Genomic DNA, 26,503 nt, shown 5'->3' on the forward strand with positions numbered 1-26,503 from the left:
CCATATACATTATACGTTCATGATTATATGTAGTGGATCCTTTATTGTTATCCACCAAAAATCATGTGTTTTTGAAAACTTTGCCACCATCTCAAATTATAGTCTATTTTTTTTACTTGGTGAACTTTTTTTCCGGCGTTGTTTTACTTTGTATATACCGCCACGCTCACACATAAATATAGTTTTGCCTCCTTTTTCACCCATTCAATCAATTCTCCACGATTACTGAACACTTGAAATTGTTAATTTTATTTAGTTTGAACCTGAAAGCAAAATATGATTTAAATTGACATTATAAAAAAGATTATACCTGATCGGTGAAAAAATCTGACACACTTGACATCTTTTTCTTGTAAGGTTATGAATCGATATAAGTTTTGAATGTTTAAATATTATGAAACTATCAATATAAGTTTGAATACTTGAATCTTATGAACCTATATAAGTTTGAATGTTTCAATGTTACGAAACTATACAATAGAAGTTTACCTTATATAGTTACCAAAATTTCAATTTTAACTTTAGTCTTGTCAAATAATTGAAGCTTTAACTTTAGTCCCGTCACATAATTCAAGCTTTTACTTTAGTTCCGTCAAATAATTTTAACTTTTGCTTTAGTCGCGTCATATAATTTCAACTTCTATTTTAGTCACGTGAAATAATTCAAACTTTATATTTAAAGATAAAATAAATATACAGAAAAACATTAAAATTAAATTATAAAAGTAATAAATATTAAATATTAAATATATACATATAAAGCAACTCAATTCAGTTGATAATTTTTACTCATCAATTTGTCTATCATTTTATATTTTTTTCAATAATTTAAAAATAATTTATAATAGAACAAAATTGTCCCATCATGGAGGGTAGAAGGGATATGACCCTATTTTTAATATATTTTTATTAACTTATTAAATTTCAAATTTTAAAAATAAAAAAGTAAAATAAAAAATAAACAAACCCTACTTAAACCCTAAACCACCTGCTTCCACCACTTTTCTTTTTATTTTTTTCTTTAAAAAAGAAAATGAAAAGAAATTAAGAAAATCAAAAAGAAGAATGAAGCCTAGGGTTTTTCTTTTTCATCTTTCTTTTTCATCAAGCTTCAATTCGTCAATAAAACCCTAGGGTTTTTCTGAACTTAAAAAGAAACCACAAAATTCACCCACACACACTTATACACGTACATATAATTTATATCAACATCAATGTCAAAAGCTTCAAGCCTCTTTAACTTCCCTACCTTCACTTCACCCTCACCGTCTCCGGCGCCGTCTGCCGGACCTCCGATCGATTCTCAATCACCTCCGCCGCAAAATGACACACCACCGCCGCCACGTGCTCGTAACGATAACCCTAGAACAACTTCTTCAGGTTTTGATCCAGAGCCATTGGAAAGAGGTGCTGCAGCTCTTGAAAAGATTGCTAAATCTAAAGAACCTAAAAAGGTTTTGACCTTTTTTGCTAACTTAAATTCTATTTTAATTATTTATATTGTTTTGATAGGCTAGTTATAGTATATTAGTATTGAGCTTGCAATGTGTTGATTTAAGTGTTTTTTTTTTTTTTTTTTTTTTTTTTTTTGGAATTTGGGATTATGATGTAATTATTGATTTTATTGTACTAATTTTGTGGTTGGTGGTGATTTTAGATTTTTGAGTTGATGAAGAAACAGGAAGAGACTAGGCAGGCCGAATTAGCGGCGAAGAAGGCCGAGTTTAAGGCAATGCAAGCTCAAGCTGAAACTGTAAGTTTGGCACCATTGAGTCTATACTCAGGTGTTTGGTTTAATCTTATTTTTATTTTAAGATTGACTGATGATTTATTTGTAGATTAATTGTCACTTAAAATGTGCTTGTTATATATATTCGTGTGTTTGCATGAATATCGTCTGACTAAACGCTTCCAAGGTCTACAACAGAAACAGTCGCTTTGTGTATTTGTTATCCATAACTTAATAGTTGTCTATAAATGAATTGAAGGAATAAATGTGATTTAAACTTTAAAAATATTTGAACTACACTAATAACTCCACTGGTGGCCTCAATTGGTCATATAAGTGTAAGTTCATTGTGTAGAGATATGTTTGAGTGTATTGCCATGTAAAAGTGTAAAAGCTTATAAATTTGCACAAGGTTGCAAAACTCCTATTCGGGGATTAATCATTCGCGACTTTGGAAGGAGTAATCGGGGAGTAATCGGGTTATACTTTTTTGCATTTAAATAATATATTTCAAAATTATTTGTGTAAATATATAAGAAAACCATGAACATGAACATAAACTTTAACATAATTGTCTAAAGTCGTTCATTTTGTTCAAAAGCTTTAAATTGCAAGATGAAATTTGTGTTAATATGTTGACCAATTTTGATTTTGACTGACTTTGATCAACAAATCCGTTTTTGTCCGATTAACCGACGTTGACTGATTAATTAAACCGATTTTGAAAAAACGGAACGGACCTTTCCTTAAAAAGTAGTAATCGGGGTTTTTTACAACAGTGAATTTGCATGAAGGTAATTGTTATTTATTACGTTATTTAGGAGAGGCAAACAGTGATATTTGATGAACAAAAAAAGCTAGCTCAGCAACAAGCACAAGTTAAGTCACAAATGGCTCGTTATGAGGATGAACTAGCAAGGAAGAGAATGCAGGCATGTTTCACATGTGTTTTTTTAGCTTAATTTTTTTTTTTTTATTTATATGCTTATTTGTATCAGTATATAGTGATGCGATGAACTCTAACATATATTGCAGACTGAAAATGAGCTTCACAGAACAAGAAATCAAGAGCTTGTAAAAATGCAAGAAGAATCAGCGATTAGGCAAGAACAACACAGACGAAGAACAGAAGAGGAAATTCAAGCACAACGCAGGCAAACAGAAAGGGTGAAAGCTGAACAAGAAAGAGAAACAATTAAGGTTAAGGTTATGGCTGAAGCTGAAGGTAGGGCCCACGAAGCTAAATTGGCTGAAGACGTGAATAGGAGGATCCTAGCTGAACGTGCAAAACTTGAGAGTGAAAAATGGGTTTCTGCAATTAACACCACTTTTGAACATATTGGAGGTACATATTTTTATCAAATTCACTTATAATGATGCCTTGAGGTTTCTAAAATAAAGAGGTTTAATTGAATACTTCTGTGTTAAAAGCTCCTTTCAGCATAGCTGATACATATACATATTTGACCCATTTATTTGTGAAAGGAGCAATTTTGGCTGTGTTTGGGTTACATGATAAAAAGTTAGCTATAATGGGAATGGGCAAATGAGTCAATCATATGGTTGGAAGGTTGTCCAAAGTCTAATGCTAGGCATATAATCTCATAAATTGTTTCTTACAAAGAATTAGGCTAATGTTTTAGTAATATTATACGGTAATTATTTATTTAATATAAAATATAATGGGCAAAAAGTTATTTGCAGTCTATCCAACTTGATCTCTTTTTTAGCATTACTTAAAAAATCCCTTTTCAACTGAAACCTGTTTTGACTGTTACCCAACTTGCCTTTCTCGTAACCTTTGATAGAATGAATTATATACTATCCGTGTTAAATGATTTATGAAGCGGGTAAATGATCTGTTTTTTAGGTGGATTACGCGCAATATTAACTGATCAGAACAAGATGGTTGTAGCTGTTGGGGGTGTAACAGCTCTTGCTGCAGGCATCTACACAACAAGGTATAATATTCAATCTCATATAGTCCAAAAAATAATAACTTTTTTAACAATTTATAAATAAATGCTTTTTACATTCAATTTCTGCCCTGCTATTACATTTTAGTATTGTTCCTGAGTAAACTGCTGGTGGATTTCGAAGTGATTATCAGAAAGTTTCAGTCTTTGAACCAATTTTTGTTTGTTTTTTGTAATACAGAGAAGGTGCTAGGGTGGTTTGGAGTTATGTGGACAGAATATTGGGACAACCGTCACTAATCAGGGAATCTTCTAGAGGAAAATATCCATGGTCGGGATTTTTTACCCGTGGGTTAAGCACTTTGTCGAAAGTGGGTCAAAAAGGGTCGAACGCTAAAAATGGGAATGCATTTGGTGATGTCATTCTTAATCCACGTCTGCAGAAGAGAATTACGCAGTTGGCTGGTGCAACTGCCAATACTAAGACTCATCAGGCACCGTTCAGAAATATGCTCTTCTATGGCCCACCAGGAACAGGGAAAACAATGGCAGCAAGAGAATTAGCACATAAATCTGTACGAGTTTCTGCCTTTCTTGTCTTTATAATTTTTCCTTATACATACAGGTAGATGGGTTATGTTGGTCGGTGGCATTTTCAATGTGTTGACCTATGAATGGGTCAAATGGGTCATAAAGCATCTTACTTGAAGATCTTGATTATGATATAATAGTAGTAGTAAGTAATAATAAGAAATCTTTTGTAATGAAAAGGTACTTGGGCCGCTTTCAATCTGTGCTGAAAAATGAGCCCATGCCCATTTTGACTTGTTACCCAACCCAACCCAACCATGTTGCCACATCTAGTTTTGTTCCTGTTTTGACTTGTCTTAGACTCTTTCTTTATCTTACACTGTTCGAAATGTCCCAGGGACTTGATTATGCATTGATGACCGGTGGAGATGTTGCACCTCTTGGTTCCCAGGCCGTTACAAAAATACATCAGCTATTCGATTGGGCTAAGAAATCAAATAGAGGCTTATTACTTTTTATTGATGAAGCAGATGCATTTTTATGCGAGTAAGTCATAAATTTCGTTGGAGTAATGCTATAATCCTGTAACGGTATAGTTCGGTTGTGCAATTAACGTGATTTCTTTTATTTTTTTCAGGCGAAACAAAACTTACATGAGTGAAGCTCAAAGAAGTGCCCTAAATGCCCTTCTTTTTCGCACTGGTGACCAATCAAAAGACATAGTTTTAGCACTTGCCACAAACCGTCCCGGTGATCTTGACTCGGCAGTTGCAGACCGTATTGATGAAGTACTAGAATTCCCTTTACCTGGAGAAGAAGAAAGATTCAAACTTTTGAAACTATACTTGGATAAATACATTGCTAAGGCTGGTGCAAGAAAACCGGGAGTATTTTCAAAGTTTTTTCATAAACAACAGCAGCAAATAGAAATTAAGGGTTTAAATGATGATCTAATTAGGGAAGCTGCTGCAAAAACTGATGGATTTTCAGGAAGAGAGACTGCAAAATTGATGGCGAGTATACAAGCTGCTGTTTATGGAAGTGATAATTGTGTGTTGGATTCAAATTTGTTTCGTGAAGTAGTTGATTATAAAGTTGCAGAACATCAACAGAGGAGAAACTTTGCAGGTACTGATGAAGGTGTTAATTAGTTAGTTATTTATTGTCGTTGAGGTGGTTGGTTCTTTCGGGCAAGCAGGTGAGTTTATCTGCTTATGTCTCATTTGGTGGTTGGCCCGTTTGTTCTAAGTTGTCGATGAAATGTTTCCGGCTCACATTCAGTTCCATGAAGATAAAGAGTTCTTTTAATATATACAAACAGGAAGTATTATTAATGAATTTAACTAGCAATCTTTTTGTATTAGTTGAAGAATTGATTTTATTATATTGGTAGAAGATGAGTTTGCAAGCCCTGGTTTTGATTTTTGGGCATGATTTATTGCAATAAGATGAGTAAAAGTTCTATTTTCGCCTTCTTTTGTAGTCATGGCTCTTTTAGTTTTGTAGTCATGGCTCTTTTAGTTCTTGTCCGAGCTGACATTTTTTTGTGACGATCAAAATAAATGACAAATACTTTGATTTGTAATTGTTGCGACTCGTTCTTTATGTTATGAAACGAAATATGGTCCCGCTGAACATAACTAGCAAACTGGTAAATATTTATCTTCTTGTCAAATGCGTGTTGTAATGTGTCTTCTTAAACCACTAATATCGGTGTATGTCATGAGTCTATGATCACTTTAGCCCTTGAGGACACTGATATTATTATTGATCTAGTCCTCACTCGCCCTCACCTTTCTCGTGTTGCAATTTGTCTTCCCATAGCATAATACAGGAGTATTACGGAGTATGTTTTATTTATTTGTACACTATGCTTTAATATTTATAAATTGATGTATTTAATTAATAAGGTGTGTATGTGATGGTGATAAAATGCTGATGTGACGGTAAGATGTAGTTATTGGTAAAAGTGGTCTTAGTTTTCAGAAAAGTTAATACCTTTTTAATTCACTCATAATAAGCTAAAACTTTTAAAAAAATCTTGATAAGAAATCTTGAAACATTCACTTGAGGGTAAATAGAGTTAGGGATGGCACCCACAGCAATAGTTACTGATCTTTTAGATCCGAGACCTGCTCGTCAACAGGTTATATCTTTCACGCATGTTTGTGACCCGCGGATTGTGAATGCTTGAGCTTATATTTGGGCGAAAAATGAACCTATACTCAAAATAGAAATCACTCTAATTTTGTTTACATTTTGATACCATCAGATCATCATCAAAACTGATAGAAAATTGAAGGTACGTCATATCAAACTAACGTCTGGCTTTCTGATGTGAGAGATCCGTTCTAAAATGGCAGTCAAAAGAAAAGACGGGAAGACTGTAAAATAATTAAGGACTTTTCAGTCAATATTTTACCGCAAACTATTTCAATTCGGGACATTAGTTACCAGTAACACAACGGCTTTTTAATGCCAAATTATACAATCATTGTATCCTTATTTGCAAACATCTCAAGAAACATGATAAAGGTTTTGATGGTACATCATGTTGCTAAAATAGAAAATGGAACGCGGAAGGCAGGGATTTGCCAAAGTAATAAGCCGAAAATTTGCAGGGGCAATACAGGAATTTCAAGATGAATCTAGTGATGATGATCTTGGACATAACGTAACCCGCAGTACTTGCAAACGGCTGGCTCACTCTTGTCAAGGCATATGAATTCTATCGGGTGCCCTAATGCAGGATTGGTGTCTGCATTCATTAAAAACAGTAATAAACTGAGTAAACAAAATTTTAAAAAACTGGTAGCCTAGAAAAGAATAAATTTTAGTAATCAGACTAGATTACTTCCAACATATTACTGATGCTCCTAGAGGTGGCAATTTCGACCCATTTACAAGTAAATAAGTCCATTAGGGTTATGTTTATGGGTCAAACACGTAGAAAGTCACCCAAAGTCCATTTTAAGACGTACAGCCTACTAAATACAGTAGTTCTATCAAAATACAGTGATTAGTATTGAAGTAATTGTTTTGTAATCTTAATTATACAAGTCAACGTCAACCCAACCCGCCCAGTCGTTGCTATTTCCAACTCGCCTGACCCACTCATATCGCCACCTTTAATGCTACCTAAGAAGTAGGAAAGAGATAAAAACCTCCTTCACAGACTGCAGTTCTTCCCTCAACTTTGATAGGTGGGACTTCATTGATCAACTCCATTGGAGATTTCTTGGTTGTGTCCTGTCAATCACAAAGCGTAAACAGCGAATTGGGTCTCACATGTGTCGAGATATAAGTATACTCCGTATAATAACAATAAGAATTAAACAAAATCACATAGTAGACTAATAGACTGTACCTATGATTCAAATAAGGATGTATCATCATGTATACATCAACATATTACAGTACTGAATGAATATACAGATATAGATTCATAGGCGACATACACAGACGTATACCAAGAAAATCATAATGTTTTCTATGTTTTTGTAAAGGTGTGTAACAAAAGAAGCATAATGCTGATAGATTCATCGAAGCACATTCTACGCCCAAATGAAAAATTGCATATGTCAACTAGATATAAAAGCATGAATCTCTAATTGACTGCATTACGAATAGTGTATTTTCATCATTGAACTTATCCTATATAGAACAATACAGGTATCGAAAACTGTACATGCAGATTAACTAACTTAAAATGAAACACAACACAAGAAAGCAATTAGAGTACAAACCCTCAAGTGTTACTCCTATAAATAAAGATGAAACAAATGAACATAGTACACATGAAACATATATATATTCAACCATTGAATCTTAACATAAATGTCATAGAACAGTAAACATTACTGGTCACATCATTTCATTCTCCAACAACAAGAAAGCAAAAAAACCTAAAAAAACCTCACACCCATACGTATTAACTAGGATGAGCTTTATCAACTACATTCTACAATTTTATACATATAGATAAACAGTTATGTAACAATGTGTTATACCTATATTACCTATCGACTTATTAAACAAAAAGATCACATTTTAAAAAAAACCCCACTTGTAAAAAATCAAAAAGATCGAGTCTTTGCACAAATCAGACTAACCTGCATCCATTTGGCAGTGTGGGTGGTGGTGATTTCGCTATTAACAAGGCCGCTGAAGGGTCTTAAAGACGTTGAAGAAGAAGAAGGGGTTTTAAGGGCTTTCAGAAATTGGGAAGCCATGTTAAGCCCTTGTTTTCCACCATTCAGTGCCATTACGATCAATTGAGATATGAAAATGGTGGGGGGTAAATAGATTAATAATAGGGTTCAAAGTTCTTGACCTGCGATTTCCCCTGTTTGCAACATCCGATCGGATACGAGCTTTTACCAATATTTTGCTGATTGTTACTTTCTGCCCCCTTCAAGTTTCTAAAATGGCACAAAGTTCACTAACTTCTCTATCTTCTTGTTTTTACTTGATGGTCATATTTTTTTTTATCAGTCTAGTTATAAATAAGGGGAATAGTGAATAATAAATTAGGGATCTACGGAGTGATCCAAATTATGAGTTGCCATGATAAGTTATGTTTATTTGTAAAAGATAGAAGTCCTTCATGACTTAAAATGTCACAAATAAACCGACTGTTTATTTAAGAATGATGGTAGTTATAATGAGGTTGATGTAAACCTAGTGGCTGCTGCTGAGAATGCTGTTAAGTTATTTAAGAATGATGGTTTTAGAGAGTCAATTGTTGTTCCCGATGATTTCTCCCAATTTACATTGGGTGGCAATGTAACATTAATGAATACGCAGGATAATAATAGTGGTGATAAAGATAATGTTGTTTCTGGGATTAAATCTACAACAATGGAAGGGGTTGAGACTAGTGAGGGGCAAGGCAATACAAATACTAAAACCCCAAAGAGCATGGGTAAATCCAAACATCACTTTTGCTGACTTCTTAAAACAAAACAAAGATGAAGAAGAATTAAAAATGGAGTTCATTCCACCTGTTTTAATGTCTAATGGTCAAAAGAGAGTAGTTTTCTCCGCTGAGGAGGTTAAGAAGGGCGGTAGTGCATTTTCTCTTCAATTATATGGGTATTTTATTGGAACTTCTATGGATTATAGGGTTGTTAATGCCCATCTAAGGAGAATGTGGTGGAGGTATGACCTTAAAGAAATCATCAAAACAGCTGCAGGATTTTATTTATGCAAATTTAAAAATGAAAAGGGTATGAAGGAGGTTCTTGAGAGTGGTCCATGGTTAGTTAATAATGTTCCTTTTTTTGTGAATCAGTGGGAACCTGGAGTTTGGTTTGAAAAAATTGAACCTGAAAAAGTTCCAATTTGGATTTGTATTCACAATATACCCATTGAACTATGGAGTGGCAGAAGTATAGGTAAACTTGTTAGTGGTATTGGTAGGCCTATGTTGATGGATAAAGTTACTTCAGAGAGATGTTTGAGTAAAAGTGGAAGACTAGGTTTTGCTAGAGTTTTGACTGAAGTCAATGCAGCTGATGACCTTCCTAGCTTTGTCGAATTTTCCTATCCTGTGATTGGTTCTTTTCCAGCCAAAGTGGGTAAACTTGAGGTGACCTATCAATGGAAACCGCCTTTATGCACTCATTGCAAAGTGTTTGGGCACTCTTTTAATACTTGTAAAATTAGGCCTAAAACAGAAGATGAAGTATCTGCACAAGTGTTAAAAGACGCGTTGAAAATCAACAATGATGGTGAAACAGTTGATTTAAATAACCAGTGTGTTGAGGACGGCTTTAAAGTTGTTGGTAAGAAAGGAAGGATATTTCATAAGTTGAATTTTGATAATAATAAAAGTCAATGGCAGTCAACAGAATCAAAAGGTATCAAGCAAAATGCAGTTAAGAATAATTATGGTATTAAAGACAATATTGTTGTGGAGGAAACAGGTTGGAATGTGGAGTCCCAGAAAAGTCGAAATCATAATGTTTTAAAGAAAAGAGATAAAGGGAAGGGCATTGATGGTGAAGGTAATAATAAGACATATTCCAAAGATAGAATTGAAACAAACAATCCTTTTTTATGTATTAGTAGATGATGAGGGTAATACTGATGGTAATACTGATGTTCAAGTATTTTAGGACTCCATGGATTGCTGCTGGTTTTGGTGCCTTTGATAACGATGGAATGGTGATTGGTGATTGATGTTAAGTTTAATAATACTGCTCCGAAATTAGGGTATTCTACATCTTGTTAGTTTCTTACTTTATATCTAGTATAGGTCCTCGAGTTTCGCTCAAATTAGTGTTACTCGTGTTGTAATCCTCTTTGTATCATTTCCTTATCAATAAAATTATCTTGCTTTAAAAAAAAAAAATGTCACAAATAAAATGATGCGTTGAATGGACTCATTCTCTACCGTTTAAGAATATATTTTTAATCTTTCTCACATCTACCAAAAATCAAATAAAACAATATTCAAGTGGTTTAAGCAAATCACCACAACACGGGAAAAGTGATGAGTTGAGGTTTATTCCTATCTGTAGCGACCCCGACAAATCGTCAAGTGACGGCATCGACTACGTAGGTCCCATTACATGGTCATAAGTCTTTAAGACAACGTTTGACCAAAATATGTCGCATTCATTTCAATGTAAAAGGGTGTTTCAAGTTTACAAAAAGAAGTTCGACGGCTAGTTACATTACAATGTTAAACGTACAATTGAAACATATGCGACACAATTTAAAAGTAGCCAAAAAGATGCTCCAAATATGCATGTATACTCGACATCCAAACAAGTATCAAAAGAGTGCGGAAGCATGTATCACTTAAGCATTCAAAACCTGAGAAAAACATAGAAGAATCTGTCAACGAAAACGTTGGTGAAATCATAGGTTTAGTAAATGAGTATGTAAGTAAAATAAGTTGAACCACAAGTTATAGTATAAGTCGATTTTCCGAATCGTTTGAATTCCATAAGTATTGTTGTTTACCGAGCACCCAATTATCAAAGCTTAACCGTATCATTTACCTCAGCATAAAAGTGTTAGAACATACACCGTACCAGAATATATTTCATTCGCTTAACGGTAGCGAACCGTCCGAATGAGGGTTAGTCAAACCCGTATGGATCCACACAACATAGTCTCGCTTACACCATCTGATGTAACTAATGATAATTGAATTGAGGATTTTCGTTCAAACTCGTCCGTATCTTTGTATTCACAATTGTGTTCAATGTATAAAAGTATGAAAAATATATATACGTGTGAAATGTATATAAGTACGTAATGTATATGTTTCTCAGCCCACGATTTAAAAGTATAAAAGTTGTTGAAAAGTTGGACTATGATCTCACCTCTAGTGCACGAGTATAAAAGTACTTCACAAGGTAAACGTGTGCATGAAAGTTGCTTAGCCTTGACCTAAACAAGTAAGTTGTATCAATTTACCGGTTACGACACAAGGTCGGGTGAAATGTGCTCAATTAGTCCTATGGCTCGTTACGACTCGAAAAGTATAGCATGTGAATCACGTTGTCAAGTTTCATGCAAGAATCAAGTATAAAATAAAGACTAGAACGATTGCATAAGTGTTTAGTTAAGTTTGACTAAAAGTCAAACTTGGTCAAAGTCAAAGTCAACGGGGTCGGGTCGGGTATCCGACAATTTTTCTAAGTTATATAATCATATATGAGCATGTTGGCCAAGTTTCATGTTAATCGGAGGTCCGTAGCATATCAAACATTTTACGTCAAATGACCAAGCAAAACAGCCCATTTTAGTGTATCAGGACGGTGTCCCAAAATCAGGACGGTGTCCCAATATGAAGAGTGGGACGGCGTCCCAAAATCAGGACGGCGTCCCAAATTGAAGGGTGGGACGGCGTCCCAAAAATCAGGACGGCGTCCCAATGGGCATTCAGGTCCTGTTTGCAGAAAAACACAAGTGCACGACCCAAACTTCAAACAATCACAATTTATGATCCGCAAACAATTAGAACATGTATTTTATATCACCGGAAAGCTCTTTCGACAAGGAACGCAACTAAGCACTTTTCATCAAGCAAAAACATCATATACAATAACCGAAATCCCGTCAAGTGATCAATAGAGGTTTATTTTCAAGTTTCAAGTTCATCAATTGCAATTTAAGTTTCGAGAATCCAATTTATACATATGATATGCCGTTTTGAAGGTAATGAAACATGTAATACAACTAAACACTTATCAATAACATTAACAAGCATTCAACGCATCAAAAGTTCGTTTTAAGAGTTGTCAAACCCTAACCAAAACCTCAAAATCACTAATCATGTTAATGTAAGGTTTTCATGTCAATCAACACACCAAAACGAAGCTATTGAAGTAACTAACACTTTGAACACACAAACATTAACATCTAAACACATTTCATCATCCAAGATCAAAGATTAAGCATACACTTTTCATTTTCAAGCTAGTTACACCAAAACATCAAGATCGAGCATACAAATCATATATTCATGTTATACACGAGCCATAGACACTAACTAACAACATATCAAGTCAAAAACATGAATTTGAGAAATCTAGAGTTTTAGAAATGTTACCCAAAATCGGTGTAGTTAGTATCAAATCGTAGAGGATGACGAGAGGATTAAGAATATGTAGTCGAATTTGTTGTGAGCTTCCAAGATCAAAATTAGATGATGAATTTTGTGTTTGTGTTCTTGAGAGAAAAGGAAGAAAGAAAAAGAGGAAGAAGATGGTGAAATGAAGTGTGTGGTGGTGAGGAGTCACTAGTTAGCCAAGTTTACCCGAGTGGCGAGATTAGTCCCTCAAGTTTGTTGTCGGGTGCGGGAAATAACCAAACGAATATTTTTAAAACGCAAGTTAACGAGAGATGTTATAATCGAGTAACGGGATTATCATGAACACTAGTTAACGAAGTGCACGAGTATAGGTGACGAGGGATGTTATTAAAAAAAAAAAAGACGGTGTTAAAATAATTTAACGGAAAAACGCGGGATGTTACATTATCCACACCTTAAAAGAAATTTCGTCCCGAAATTTAGTTGGAAGTAATAGTCGATGTCTCTTCCTTGAGACATTGCATTGTCAATGCTATGAATAAGTGAAGATACGTCCTTGGGCATTCCCACGAATTTGGACAGTCGGGGTTTTATGTTGTATTAAGGCTTGGTTTTACGATCCACAGTTTCAACCGGTCTTTCTACGAAGAGGAGTTGTCATCAATAGTAAGTTTATCTAGAAGGATAGCACGTTCCTGTTCCGCAGGACACGTATCTAAGTTTGTTACATGGAACGTAAGGTAAACGGAAACTTAATTGAGTCGGAGGTTCTAAACGGTAGGAAGCGGTTCCAAGACGCCCCAAGATTTCAAAAGGATCAATATTATGGATATAAATTTCCTCGATTTCCCGAAACGGATTACACCTTTCCAAGGTGTGGTTTTCAATATTACACGGTTACTGACTTTAAATTTGAGAGATTTTCATCTAACATTGGTGTAACTCCTTTGGCGACCACGGGCCGTCTTGAGCCCTTCTCGGACCTGAACTATCTCAAAGGTTGTTTCTTGAATAATTTCGGATCTGATGATTTGCTTGTCACCTACTTCGGTCCAACGAATAGGAGAACAACATTTGTGGTCATATAAAGTTTCGAAAAGTGTGCGTTAACACGCGAGTGGTAACTACTGTTGTAAGAGGGATCAACTAAAGGCGACAATACAAGTTTGTAACATGTCTTTCCAAGATGTAAATTGTTCGTTTGCTTAGCTCGTCTGTTTGTGGAAGATACGCAGTACTCACGTCTAAACGTGTTCTGAAGGCTTCTTGTAAACAAGATGTGTAACGAGTATTTTCGATCCGGGATAATTGACAATGATACACCGTGTTGGAATATAATTTCTTAAGATATGCTTGGACAAGTTAGTTAGGGTTCGAAAGCGTTTGTTGGAACAGGTTTCTTGTCGGCTACTGAAAAATGTTCGTAAGGGCTAGTCACCCTCGTGGCGAATACTAGTAACACGTGAAGAGTCTCTCTCTCCATTGAGAAATTATATAAAAAGGTTTCCGTATACGGAAGTACGAGCGAAAAGATAGGAGTGAAATGAGAACTTAGAATAGGATGAGTTCACATTTTGAGGTAGCCATATCGCGCATCTAGTGGCCAAATGTTGAGACTTAGTGGGAAACGAGATAGTACACGTAGTTGTATAGCTCGGAGTTGAGTAGTAGTTGGCCGTATAACAGAAGCACAAGGACGTTAAGTCAAAGAAGAAAGGAAGTATCCTTGGATTGTGTGTTATCTTGGGTCCCAGTAATATCAGACGGTCATAGTGAAATAACAGTGTTATGTAACGTGGTACGTGGTGATGAGAAGATTGATCGGATCCATAATTAAGTATTCCAATCGTTCGTGCAAAAATAACGAATTTCAGTTACGTCAATTTTTGAGTCGAGAGAGTATGCCTTTCGGCGTTCAAGTAGAAATATTTCCATATTTAAGTTCCATCTGGCGCTATACGAATTTAGCTAGTAATGTTGGTGTGAAAAATCACGCTTAAGGTCCGGGCACGGAGAGGTTTAAATTTCCAACTTAATGAGTTATCGAGGGTAAAGGACGAGCATCACGAGAAAAAGTCGGAAATGAACTTTCGGTAAGGATCTAAGATTTTACGAACACAAGTCAGAGTTGTGAGGGTTTCCCGATTACGTGTGGCTTCGATTGCGAGATTTATTGTAATACCCTGACCACTAACAACATGGTCTAGAAATTGGACTTTGTTTAACCAAAGTTCACACTTGGAGATTTTGGTATAGAGTTGCTCTTTCCTCAAGAGTTCGAGCGTAAGACAAAGATGTTGTTCGTTTTCTTCTTTACTTGAATTGAATAGGTTAGAACATCACATATGAATATGATGACAGATCTGTCTACCCATCAGGCCCATCAGGCCCATGAATACAGAGGAAGCCTTTGTTAAACTGAACGACACTATAAGAAATTCATAACTATCGTAACGAATTTTGAAAACCGTTTTGGAGATAACCGGAATGGGGGTCGATTTTGGAATACACACGGAATTCTTGTGATTGATCAAGAGGTCATCGGTACGGGAAAGAGAATATCGGTTCTTAACCGAAAATTATTTAGTTCACGATAATCTGTACACATGTAAGGGATCATTTTCTTCTTAACGAATAGGTTTTGAGTCCCCTAGTTCTATAGGTGTCAAGTCAAAATTCAAATTCTCCACCCAAAAAGTTTAACGTAATAGTTTTCCGTCGGTCACCTGCATGGCATAGGTAGTGTCTAGGGGATATGGTGGTGTGCAAAGAGTACGAGTCAAGGCCTTGGTTATAAAACGTCTAACGGTACCCGAATTGAATAAACATGAAATATAAGGTTGTTGAGAAGAAACGTACCCGTGACTAGTTGTCATCTCGGGCTCCCTCGGCGTTAATGTTGAAATTTCGGTCGCGTGCATTGGGGTTGGTCTCCTTCTCTGGGCACGCATTCTTAAAATGACCCGGTTGGCCACATTCGAAACAAACGCCCGACCGGTGTGCATTGGGCGCCTTTTGGGCGACGGGGGCGACGCTCCTACAATCGTTGGCCGTATGACCACTTCCTTGGCACCGGTGGCAAGTTAACTTACCACATTCACCATAATGACGGTTGCGGCATTTGTTGCAAAATGGTTTGCTACATTCGCCATAATGATGTTTGTGGCACTTGTTGCAAGATGGTAGACTTCCGGCATAGCCTTTCTTGTCGTTGGAGGTGAAAGGCTTCTTGGCGGGGTTGTTGTTGTAGTTGCTCAATTCGGGGGCTTCCCATTTTCTTTTGTTGCCACCCGACTTATCCTCGGCTTTATATGCCGACACCTCAATTTCGTCCACCGTTTCGATCAATTGGCGGGCCATATTCAAAGCCTCTTGGTGATTAGCGGGTTTGGATGACATTACTCCTTGTTTGATGCTCTTAGGAAGACCATCCATGTACAGCTCAACCCTTAGAGACTCGGTACTCACGAGATTTGGGCACATCAAGGCTAGCTCAGAAAATCGTTGATTATAGGCCTTTAGGTCATTCCCGACCGCTTTTAAAGTTCTTAGCTCGTGTTCAAGCTTGCGGGTCTCTTCGCGCGGGAAGTATTCGGTGATCATCTTTCCTCTTAAGTCGACCCAAGAGAGAGCGTGGGCTTCGTGGATACCCACCGATTGTACATACGTATTCCACCATGTGAGAGCGATACCGGCGAAGGTGTGAGTGGAAAATCTGACCTTGTCTTGGTCCCGACAACCGCTTATGCTAAAGACGGCTTCCGTTTGCTCAAACCATCGGGTGAGCACGACCGGTCCCCCGGTTCCATCGAAAGTGTGAGGTTTGCACCCCATGAAAGCTTTATAGGAGCATCCTTCGTTTGAATTACCGGCTCCATTGTTGTTGTTGTTGTGATTGTTGTTATTGTTATTGTTGTTGGAAGAGTGACCGGCCATGGCCGCATCCACGGCGGTGGCTATCATTCGTTGTATAGCTTGTTCGGGAGTTTCGGGAGGAGCGCGTCGACGAGCCATTGTTCCTTCAAAACACATGAATATCGTTGGTTAGTATTCTCAATAATACTAACCGTGATATGGAATAAGGATAGAGAGACAATTTTTGCTTGACTCGCCTTAAATTCTTTATGTCATAACGTCAGAACGTCCATGTGAATCACCGTAATATAATCCCGGAAATTATATTACCCTGATTTACATGTGCATTTAACATTACATCATAAAGTCAAGGTGGCGTGTCAATCAAATTTATCAACGTGAGATTAAGATGAACTAAGAGTAGATGTGAGTAGAAGCGTTCGAGTATAAATGCACAAGTAGTCAAGTAATTCCTACTTCAAGTCTATATGCCGGTTGTAGTCTAGATTCACCTATGTACCCTATGACTCGGGGTGGACACAAATGAACTCTAAATCCCTACAACCAATGCTCTGATACCACTTGTAGCGACCCCGACAAATCGTCAAGTGACGGCATCGACTACGTAGGTCCCATTACATGGTCATAAGTCTTTAAGACAACGTTTGACCAAAATATGTCGCATTCATTTCAATGTAAAAGGGTGTTTCAAGTTTACAAAAAGAAGTTCGACGGCTAGTTACATTACAATGTTAAACGTACAATTGAAACCTATGCGACACAATTTAAAAGTAGCCAAAAAGATGCTCCAAATATGCATGTATACTCGACATCCAAACAAGTATCAAAAGAGTGCGGAAGCATGTATCACTTAAGCATTCAAAACCTGAGAAAAACATAGAAGAATCTGTCAACGAAAACGTTGGTGAAATCATAGGTTTAGTAAATGAGTATGTAAGTAAAATAAGTTGAACCACAAGTTATAGTATAAGTCGATTTTCCGAATCGTTTGAATTCCATAAGTATTGTTGTTTACCGAGCACCCAATTATCAAAGCTTAACCGTATCATTTACCTCAGCATAAAAGTGTTAGAACATACACCGTACCAGAATATATTTCATTCGCTTAACGGTAGCGAACCGTCCGAATGAGGGTTAGTCAAACCCGTATGGATCCACACAACATAGTCTCGCTTACACCATCTGATGTAACTAATGATAATTGAATTGAGGATTTTCGTTCAAACTCGTCCGTATCTTTGTATTCACAATTGTGTTCAATGTATAAAAGTATGAAAAATATATATACGTGTGAAATGTATATAAGTACGTAATGTATATGTTTCTCAGCCCACGATTTAAAAGTATAAAAGTTGTTGAAAAGTTGGACTATGATCTCACCTCTAGTGCACGAGTATAAAAGTACTTCACAAGGTAAACGTGTGCATGAAAGTTGCTTAGCCTTGACCTAAACAAGTAAGTTGTATCAATTTACCGGTTACGACACAAGGTCGGGTGAAATGTGCTCAATTAGTCCTATGGCTCGTTACGACTCGAAAAGTATAGCATGTGAATCACGTTGTCAAGTTTCATGCAAGAATCAAGTATAAAATAAAGACTAGAACGATTGCATAAGTGTTTAGTTAAGTTTGACTAAAAGTCAAACTTGGTCAAAGTCAAAGTCAACGGGGTCGGGTCGGGTATCCGACAATTTTTCTAAGTTATATAATCATATATGAGCATGTTGGCCAAGTTTCATGTTAATCGGAGGTCCGTAGCATATCAAACATTTTACGTCAAATGACCAAGCAAAACAGCCCATTTTAGTGTATCAGGACGGTGTCCCAAAATCAGGACGGTGTCCCAATATGAAGAGTGGGACGGCGTCCCAAAATCAGGACGGCGTCCCAAATTGAAGGGTGGGACGGCGTCCCAAAAATCAGGACGGCGTCCCAATGGGCATTCAGGTCCTGTTTGCAGAAAAACACAAGTGCACGACCCAAACTTCAAACAATCACAATTTATGATCCGCAAACAATTAGAACATGTATTTTATATCACCGGAAAGCTCTTTCGACAAGGAACGCAACTAAGCACTTTTCATCAAGCAAAAACATCATATACAATAACCGAAATCCCGTCAAGTGATCAATAGAGGTTTATTTTCAAGTTTCAAGTTCATCAATTGCAATTTAAGTTTCGAGAATCCAATTTATACATATGATATGCCGTTTTGAAGGTAATGAAACATGTAATACAACTAAACACTTATCAATAACATTAACAAGCATTCAACGCATCAAAAGTTCGTTTTAAGAGTTGTCAAACCCTAACCAAAACCTCAAAATCACTAATCATGTTAATGTAAGGTTTTCATGTCAATCAACACACCAAAACGAAGCTATTGAAGTAACTAACACTTTGAACACACAAACATTAACATCTAAACACATTTCATCATCCAAGATCAAAGATTAAGCATACACTTTTCATTTTCAAGCTAGTTACACCAAAACATCAAGATCGAGCATACAAATCATATATTCATGTTATACACGAGCCATAGACACTAACTAACAACATATCAAGTCAAAAACATGAATTTGAGAAATCTAGAGTTTTAGAAATGTTACCCAAAATCGGTGTAGTTAGTATCAAATCGTAGAGGATGACGAGAGGATTAAGAATATGTAGTCGAATTTGTTGTGAGCTTCCAAGATCAAAATTAGATGATGAATTTTGTGTTTGTGTTCTTGAGAGAAAAGGAAGAAAGAAAAAGAGGAAGAAGATGGTGAAATGAAGTGTGTGGTGGTGAGGAGTCACTAGTTAGCCAAGTTTACCCGAGTGGCGAGATTAGTCCCTCAAGTTTGTTGTCGGGTGCGGGAAATAACCAAACGAATATTTTTAAAACGCAAGTTAACGAGAGATGTTATAATCGAGTAACGGGATTATCATGAACACTAGTTAACGAAGTGCACGAGTATAGGTGACGAGGGATGTTATTAAAAAAAAAAAGACGGTGTTAAAATAATTTAACGGAAAAACGCGGGATGTTACACTATCTGGTCTAAAGATTCCATAACCTTTGACCTCCTTCAATGAGGTGTTTAAATGTTAAGTCCACCACCAACAACGTTCGTCAATCAATGGCCCAAAGGGAGGCTTGTAGGTTAATGTAGCAAGGAATTGACATGTAAAACTTGAAGATGGAAACTACATAAACCCGTTGTATGTTCATTAATCCGACTGAATGTTAGCTACGTAAGATGTTGTGTGATTAATGAAGGCATAAGGCTTACAATTATAGGCAAAGCCTAATCCTAATCAATCTAAACCGTCATATCCCTTCCATAAACAAATTCCAATAAAATCGACTTTAATTATCAGAGTATCATGTCGATATTCGAATTATAACCGACTCGGGGATGCGCACACCATGCAACTGCTTGTTTAGTTCGCGCGCATACATTTTTGACAGACTATCGTATAATAAATAACAACTTAATAACAACTTGCGCGTCAATCACTGATTATGTGTAAGCGCAATTATCTACGTGAATTCCACATTTGTAGCGCATGATTGATAAATAATCTTTAATTTCCACCGTATTAAATCAACTTTTGATTCTTTCATATTTAATTCAATCGAAAGACTTAAATGTTAATTGAAAACCGGGTTTTATACCCTAACTATCTTACAAAAACTTCAACATCCATATTTTGCACCCTTAACCGATAAACATTGCTTTTGTTAGCTCATCTTCAAATCTAAAGCATATTCCAAACATTTCATGTTCTCATGATTTGTTTTATTTTTGTGATTAGTCTTTCATTCGTTCTTCATAAATTTGATACTCATATTTTAAAATCTTTTAAATTACTATTTATTCAAAATTCAAATTCAGTATATCACATATCAATATTCAATAAATACCTCAAATTTTAACGTATCAAACGTTCTATTATTAAGTCTTTTAATGTTAATGATATGTTAATAATTTCACAAAGTTTTAATAACTACTAAAACTCAAGTTATCAATCAATTCCTATGATAATTTTGTAATTCATATAATTCATACAATTGCGATCTCCGCTAAAGCAAAAAGTTCACCTCATGGAATTCAACAGGTCTCGGGAACAAAAGTAGAGGCTGAATGTTGGATAACGCGAACATGGTGTACCATTATCAGGTGGAATTCTTTGAAATTCAAGATACCAAAGTTTTTAATGGGAGGATCGAAAAGGGATAAAAGGGATAAACACAGGGATGATTTGGGCACTGTTGTCAAAGTTCTCTTTTCCTTTTTTTTTTTTTTTTTTTTTTTTTTTTTGTAGAGTTTTGTGTCGAGAGTTGAAACTCTTCCAGCAGCATCTTCCCGTTCAGCAATCACACACTCTCACTCACCGGCGACGATGGCGGGCAACGGTGGCGGAAACAACTCCTCAAATTCAAACCCTCCATCATCATCATCACCTGCTTCTCATCATCATAATCATCAAGCTCCCAAAATTCTATTAGCCAAACCAGCTCTCGTCACCGCCGCCAAGTACAACCGCGGACCCTCCGGCACCGGCGCCGACGACTCTCCCGCGTCAATCCGTTCTCGCGTCTCCTCCGTCGGTTTCCTCAATTTATTATCAGAATCCTGGGATCTCCACACCGATCGCTTCCTTCCTGTAAGTTTATCTAATTGTTTCTTAACTTACATATATACTTAATATATTTATTATATGTATATATTATTATTTTTCTTATTAATTTTTTTTTTTTTTTTTTTGTTGCAGTTTCTGACAGATAATACTGATTTTACGGTGATCGGAGTTATCGGTCCACCGGGCGTTGGGAAGTCTACTATCATGAATGAGATTTATGGTTTTGATCCTTCTTCATCTGGTAACCATTTTACTGCTAACAGCAATTTCATAAAACTAATATAATTAGGGTTTTGATGTAACATACTTTTATTTCATTAGCAATGTATGTATAATATAAACTTCAACTGTATTTAAAAATTTGTTACATACTTTCGTGTTACCAACAGAAAAAAAGTTTGTTACATTCATATTTATATAATTTCATATATTTTACTTACTTTTGTGAATAAATACTGATGGAATTACAATTACTTAACATTTATGAAGTTCAATTCTTAATTTTATTGTACACGTGTTGTTATATAGGGATGTTACCTCCATTTTCAATAGAATCATTAGAAACCAAGGCCATGGCAAAACATTGTACGGTTGGTATTGAACCGAGAATAACTTCTGAAAGGATCATACTTCTTGATTCTCAGGTTTGCGCTTTCGGATTCCACTTCAATTGGTTAGATACCTGTATATTGCTGTATTTCTTCTATAATTTAAGCTTCCGTTTGGATGTATTTCGGAACCAACTTGTTTATCTTTGTAACTCATTTTGATCAATGCAGCCTGTATTTAGTCCGTCGGTTTTGGCGGAGATGATTAGACCTGATGGTTTATCCACGGTTTCAATTTTTGGTGGCGGTGAACCCTTACCAGCTGAGATGGCACATGAACTAATGAGTATACAGGTGTGTTTGCATACTGTTGGTTTATGCAGTTATTAATATATGATGCATATACCATTACAATGATAGATGTTATTACCTTATAATTTTGCCAATCCTTCTGGTCATTTTGTATGATTGTTCTGAGTATATCTAATTTGTATTTATATTTTAAAATAACCTGCAAGGAACCCTTCTAGCTTGGTGTTCTCTTGAGCTCTATTTGTCACATCATTTTGGTAGTATCCGAAGGGGTTCATGATAACAACATGTGGCGTTTGATGGCAACGGTATGATTCCCCCTTTATTATAGCTGACACACGTTAGATTCATTTATAATAATAGACGATTTGCGTTATGTTTTATCTATGGCAGGCAAAATGGGTAAAAGAAAAGTAGCTAAAAGACAATTTTAAACGTGGCGAAAGTAGACTTTGATCTATATCTCGAAAAATCTCATTAATCATCTTATCCAAACAAATACAATAGATTATAGATTATTATTATTAAAACAATGAAACTTATTTAATGAATTTAATTGATTAGCTGTTCAAAAGTGTTTTGGCTTAATCAAACCTGACCTAGCCTGTACCACAAATTACTGTTGTTTACTTTTTTTTTTTATCTTCTGAATTTGCCTCTGTTTCCATTTGCCTCTTATTTTGAAGGGGTGTCTGATTCCATGTCTTCTGGAAACAGACCAATTTTCAGATTAAGTGACAAAGAAACAACAATTTTACTTACTAAATTAAGAGTTGTATAGAAACAGACCATTAAGTGGTAAGTAATTTGGCCCATCTGACCCATCCATTTTGCCCCGTCTACTTGATTTTTTACTAACGACTAATAATTGAAACTTACATAAACTTAATAGGAATCTAATGTACCAGTATTATGTATATAGTTTAATGATCTCCTTTGTGATTGGTAGGTGGATCTGTTAAAACATAATATACCTGATCCATCCTCGTTGTCCCTTTCACATCCACAAAGCTCCAATTTGGGATCCGATAAAGACATCAAAGATAAAATTCAGGAAGTTGGAGAAGAATACATGGCTACTCCTGTCTTTGTTCATACAAAGTGAGTTGTCTTCTCTTGATATTTTATTCTACGTAGTGACATATTTGATGAGCTGAAAAAAGTGTATGAATATAATGATTATGGTTACAGTGCACCCTACTCGAATTAAGTTCTCAGTTATTATCATGATATATGTTATTGTATGGTTTGCAGGCTTCATGAACAAGACATGGCACCCCATTATATTGTGCAAGTGAACAAAGCACTTAATCAGTATTTTCGCTCCAGCTCTTTTAACAAACAAAAACAACCGAATGCATCCAAAGAAAATACTCTAGTTTCCGAAAGTACGGATAGTGATTCTGATCCTGCACCGCTCAAATCGTTTTTTATCCCATCTAAATCGAATGCTGATTATCCAGGAACACAATATGAGAGTTTCCATTCTTCCTTGTGGAAACTACGAGATCAGGTATCCGTTTTCTCTCTATGTCTGTTAGATGTAGCAAGATGTGCGGACCGGGTAACTGGCAAATTGGGTTCTGGTTGACACTGGTCATCTCTAGTATGGGTCATAACGGGCTGGTTGATTATGATTGTGTTTAGTTCATTAGATATAAATTATGGACGGCTCAGAAGCAAACCAACTTGTCATCAGTAAAATCATTAAAATTTGCAGTTTTAAGATTTGCAACTTTTGGTGATCATTTAAATTTCTGGTTTCAGGTTTTATCAATGAGCGGTCCATCATTTTCAAGAACTGTGTCTGAGAGAGACTGGTTGAAAAACACAGGCAAGATATGGGAACTAGTGAAGAATTCATCAACCATATCCGACTACTGCAGGACGTTACAAAATTCAGGCTTGTTTAGGAGATAGCCTCAATGGGTATCATATGTTTTCTAATGCAAAAGACCAAATTCAGGCTTGTTTAGGAGATAGCCTCAATGGGTATCATATGTTTTCTAATGCAAAAGACCAGAGACACCCAATGATGCAAGTGTAGTGTAGTTTTGTTTTTAACAGATTATATTAGGCTGGGAGCTGATGTACTGTTGTAAACCCCAAACTGACGAGGGTGGTTTTCGTAATTCTGAGTACTATGTAGTCAACTTCAACTATTTCAATTAAAAACATTAATATTCAAAATACTATCATCAAACTTAAGTTCTAATACTTTTCGTCAAACTGGTTCCAATACTTATCATCAAATCGCTACCCGGAAAGTACTCTGTCGAGACTTTTTATAGCATACTCGGCAACTCGTTGATCAAGTTTGACTCTGACCGTGTGGCGAGTTCTGGACGATTTTCCGAGCAAACTCGGGTTTTGGCTGTGTTTAACCGAGTTTTGAGCGAGTTTGACCTAGAATGTACTCCCGGTTGTACTTTCCGAGTTCTGCAAGACTGAGATCAATATGTTTTTATTGTGGGTTTGGAATGGAACTTGAAATGATTCCGAAAAATCATTGTTTGATTTAAACCACTGGGAGTGAAAATCAGAGTTTGAACTTACATATCCTAACCCAAGGAAAGGGGTGAGTTTTCATCCATTCCTTTTACAATTTACATCTTTTGATTCTAAACCCAAGAACAAACTTAAACAATAGTGCAATAAATTACATCAACAATCATACCCATTTACCATCAACAATCATACCCATTTACCGACCCACTCGATAATCATACCCATGACCATTATCAACAACCAAACTCACCCAAATCATGGAATTGCATCAAAATACATTAGCTTGCATAATACAATACTTGTAATTTGAACAACTTTATCATTCTTACATATTCAGTACCAAAAAGAACAGTAGCTAAAAAACATCTAACAGCTACATTGACAAGCTTTAAAATTTTAGCTATTCTTAAACAGTAATCGCCTTCGAATCAATCACTCCATCATGACATCTAATGATGCCTCTACGGCCGGTTTATCTGACTTTCTTTTGTTCTTACCTGCATTGCAATACATTGTGTCAGATGTCAGATTGCTTTAACAAAAAAACAAACTTAAACATCAACAAGTCTCATCCGTATTAATAGCAGAAACAATCTTCAAACTGTGTACCTTTCTTATCCTTCTTGATTGCTTTCTTTGATTTAATTTTCAAACTCTTTTTCACCTTAAACTGTAATGGAGACTTGCTGGCTTCTTGAGACGATGTCCCTGATCCTGCAGATACACGTACACAATGTTGAGCGTACATCAATGAATCACAGCTAAGAATATAACCAAGTCAAACATAGTCACGAGCTACTCACGACCGACTCCGAAATTATTCAAAATCAACTCACACCTAGTAGAGTCAAGCTAATCAATCAGCCTTACACGCACTAAACACACACAACATTTAACACGATTGTGTCGTTTTACATTCGCACAATATATTAGTATAAACCTATCAATGTTTTACATGAGCATTGCAGCTATTCGACTCAACTCATCAGATTAAACATACAAATAACACAGATAGATATAAAGTGTGTATGTATATGTTAAATAACACAGATAGATATAAAGTGTATATACCATCAGCAACCGCCATCTGAATATCTTCCATAGTAATTAGACCTTTTTCTACAGCCTCTTTCTGGTCCTGTTCAATTAATTAACGAAATTTCAAACAATCGATATAGATATAACTATATTTTACTGTACGGTACACAAAACATAATCACAGAAGCTGTGTTTTACCCTGCGCCATTTCTTCATGAGTTTTTGCTTACGCTTGCCGGAAATCATGGTGTTTTGCGGCCGATGTTTGAGCTTTCCGGTGTAAGCATCGCCGTGAACAGCTCTTTTGCGCTCGGCGATGGCGGCTCTCCGCTGCTTTTGTACGACGTTGAAAACGGACATTTTTTAAGCTCCGGCGATTAGGGTTTCAAAAGAGGGGTTTTTAGGTCGAGCTTTGTGTACTTTGTTTATGGTTTAAACTTATTTTTCGAAATCTATTTTCAATCTATTTTTATTGCGTTTATTTGTAAAATTATTTTGTGCTTAAACGATAATGTCGTTGAAGCGCAATTCGAGTCGAACTAAAAGCTATAACCCGTTAAAGATTTAAATGTTATTTTAAATCAACAATATATGTGAATCTCCGCGTTTCGCTATGAAATTGTCGACTTTTAGAAATTTAACGCAAAATCAACGTGTACGAAAAGTACCCCAAATATTTAGCGTTTTTTTAAAGTGTCCGTTTTGCGTATAGTTAGTGACATTGTGTTCCTAAAATTATTTCGATTTTAACGATGGTGTCAGAAAATTATAACTCGTTGCGAGCGATAAGATATGACCCGTTGAATATTTGGGTGGAGTTTATTTAAGATTTTTTTTTATAGAAATGATTTTTGACAATTTA

General features: G+C 36.0%; 5 protein-coding genes across 5 annotated transcripts; 3 read left to right on the forward strand and 2 right to left on the reverse strand.

Annotated features, from left to right (window-relative positions):
- The first annotated feature begins 1,044 nt into the window (after positions 1 to 1,044).
- LOC139866318 (uncharacterized) lies at positions 1,045 to 5,723 on the forward strand. The gene is made up of 8 exons (XM_071854515.1): positions 1,045 to 1,454; positions 1,658 to 1,753; positions 2,551 to 2,661; positions 2,765 to 3,074; positions 3,600 to 3,690; positions 3,887 to 4,220; positions 4,574 to 4,722; positions 4,814 to 5,723. The coding sequence occupies exons 1-8, from the start codon at positions 1,215 to 1,217 to the stop codon at positions 5,325 to 5,327; spliced, it is 1,845 nt and encodes a 614-aa protein (XP_071710616.1). The 5' UTR covers positions 1,045 to 1,214; the 3' UTR covers positions 5,328 to 5,723.
- An 840-nt stretch (positions 5,724 to 6,563) lies between these two features.
- Positions 6,564 to 8,515, reverse strand: LOC139867348 (NADH dehydrogenase [ubiquinone] iron-sulfur protein 6, mitochondrial-like). Its single transcript, XM_071855718.1, has 3 exons — positions 8,289 to 8,515; positions 7,341 to 7,425; positions 6,564 to 6,934 (listed from the first exon to the last, which is right to left on the reverse strand). The coding sequence occupies exons 1-3, from the start codon at positions 8,439 to 8,441 to the stop codon at positions 6,825 to 6,827; spliced, it is 348 nt and encodes a 115-aa protein (XP_071711819.1). The 5' UTR covers positions 8,442 to 8,515; the 3' UTR covers positions 6,564 to 6,824.
- Positions 8,516 to 9,163: 648 nt separating this feature from the next.
- LOC139869033 (uncharacterized) lies at positions 9,164 to 20,937 on the forward strand. Its single transcript, XM_071857365.1, has 3 exons — positions 9,164 to 9,962; positions 10,104 to 10,184; positions 20,918 to 20,937. Exons 1-3 carry the CDS (start codon positions 9,164 to 9,166, stop codon positions 20,935 to 20,937), a joined length of 900 nt encoding a protein of 299 aa, XP_071713466.1.
- LOC139867675 (uncharacterized) lies at positions 20,932 to 24,039 on the forward strand. The gene is made up of 8 exons (XM_071856039.1): positions 20,932 to 21,259; positions 21,368 to 21,476; positions 21,764 to 21,879; positions 22,015 to 22,137; positions 22,314 to 22,403; positions 23,045 to 23,196; positions 23,350 to 23,608; positions 23,863 to 24,039. The coding sequence occupies exons 1-8, from the start codon at positions 20,996 to 20,998 to the stop codon at positions 24,013 to 24,015; spliced, it is 1,266 nt and encodes a 421-aa protein (XP_071712140.1). The 5' UTR covers positions 20,932 to 20,995; the 3' UTR covers positions 24,016 to 24,039.
- A 923-nt stretch (positions 24,040 to 24,962) lies between these two features.
- On the reverse strand, positions 24,963 to 26,080 carry LOC139869427 (uncharacterized). Its single transcript, XM_071857745.1, has 4 exons — positions 25,840 to 26,080; positions 25,675 to 25,741; positions 25,213 to 25,317; positions 24,963 to 25,100 (listed from the first exon to the last, which is right to left on the reverse strand). The coding sequence occupies exons 1-4, from the start codon at positions 25,999 to 26,001 to the stop codon at positions 25,036 to 25,038; spliced, it is 399 nt and encodes a 132-aa protein (XP_071713846.1). The 5' UTR covers positions 26,002 to 26,080; the 3' UTR covers positions 24,963 to 25,035.
- Positions 26,081 to 26,503: the final 423 nt, after the last annotated feature.

This window comes from Rutidosis leptorrhynchoides, chromosome 9 (genome assembly GCF_046630445.1).
Source record: "Rutidosis leptorrhynchoides isolate AG116_Rl617_1_P2 chromosome 9, CSIRO_AGI_Rlap_v1, whole genome shotgun sequence".
Classification (NCBI taxonomy): Eukaryota; Viridiplantae; Streptophyta; class Magnoliopsida; order Asterales; family Asteraceae; genus Rutidosis; species Rutidosis leptorrhynchoides.